At 65.0% G+C, this 1,361-nt stretch overlaps 1 protein-coding gene across 1 annotated transcript in view; it reads left to right on the top strand.

Annotated features, from left to right (window-relative positions):
* TENT4A (terminal nucleotidyltransferase 4A) overlaps positions 1–1,361 on the top strand; it is a 48,932-nt gene that overhangs the window by 22,954 nt on the left and 24,617 nt on the right. Inside the window, exon 4 of the mRNA XM_004380273.2 lies at positions 777–897. Within this exon, the coding sequence (XP_004380330.1) occupies positions 777–897 (121 nt within the window). The remainder of the gene's footprint in view (positions 1–776; positions 898–1,361) is intronic.

Genomic DNA, 1,361 nt, shown 5'->3' with positions numbered 1-1,361 from the left:
TGGGACGCGCCTCGTTTACCCAGGGGGTGAGTGCAGACCCCTGTGGGACGCCCCTTGTTTACCCAGGGGGTGAGCACATACCCCTGTGGGACGCGTCTCGTTTACCCAGGGGGGTGAGTGCAGACCCCTGTGGGACGCACCTCGTTTACCCAGGGGGTGAGTGCAGACCCCGTTGGACGCGTCTCAGGTTTACCCAGGGGGAGGGGCGCGGGGCGTCCGTGCGCGTGAGTGTACTGAGGGCTCAGTGTAGGTCCTCGTTCCGAACAAGGCTAGAAATGTCAGCTGACGCAGGACACCAGGTCAAGGGTGGGTGGCCTGGGATCCCCGGGTCAGTGGAGGGCGGTCTGGGATTCCTGGGTCAGTGGGTGACAGGCAGCCTGGGATCCCCGGGTCAGTGGAGGGCAGTCTGGGATTCCTGGGTCAGTGGGTGACAGGCGGTCTGGGATTCCTGGGTCAGTGGGTGACGGGTGGCCTGGGATCCCCGGGTCAGTGGAGGGCTGCCCAGTGCAGATACGGCAGGAGCAAGGATCAGGAAACGGGGCCCTCCGTGTGGTTATGGAGGGGCAGCTTTTTCATCACATTCCCCTCATTTACCCAGAAGCTTGGGAAAGTCTTGGAGCCTTTTTGCCATTTATTTTATCTCAAGCAGCTCATGAGCTGCCTTCTTCCTCTGAGGGTGCTCACCTGCCTCAGAAGGGGATGCTAACCCCCAGGGGAGGGGGTTATGACATGAGGAGGGAAGCAGGGACTTAGAGAACCCTCTGTCTTCTGTTCAGTGACATCGATCTAGTGGTCTTTGGAAAGTGGGAGCGGCCGCCTCTGCAGCTGCTGGAGCAAGCCCTGCGGAAGCACAGCGTGGCCGAGCCGTGCTCCATCAAAGTGCTGGACAAGGCGACAGTGAGTGTGGCCCTACGCCCCGGCCCGGCACAGCCCCGGCCCGGCACAGCCCCCGCCCAGCACAGCCTCTGCCCGGCACAGCCCTGGCCCACCCCAGCCCCTGCCCACCACAACCCCCGCCCTGCACAGCCCTGTGCCCCGACCTTGTACTCTGGCCCCACGCCCTGGCCCACTACAGCCCCAGCTCACCATAGCCCTGCTCCCTAGTCTCACACCCCACCCCAGCACAGCTTCATGCCTTGGCCCTGCACCCCAACCCCCTGCAGCCTTGTGCCTCGGCCCCATGCCCCAGCCCCATGCCTTGGCCCACCACAGCCCCAGCCGCCCACAGCCCCATGCCCTGGCCCACCACAGCCCCAGCCGCCCACAGCCCACAGCCCCGAGCCCCGGCCCACCCCAGCGGGCCTCCCCAGCTGGCCTGTGAGTGCAGTCTTGCAGCACTTGTTGGTTACGTTCGGCAGACC

This window comes from Trichechus manatus, unplaced genomic scaffold (assembly GCF_000243295.1).
Source record: "Trichechus manatus latirostris isolate Lorelei unplaced genomic scaffold, TriManLat1.0 scaffold00072, whole genome shotgun sequence".
NCBI classification, from domain to species: Eukaryota; Metazoa; Chordata; class Mammalia; order Sirenia; family Trichechidae; genus Trichechus; species Trichechus manatus.
Note: the sequence above shows the minus strand (reverse complement) of the source record. Positions and strands in the feature narration are given on the sequence as shown.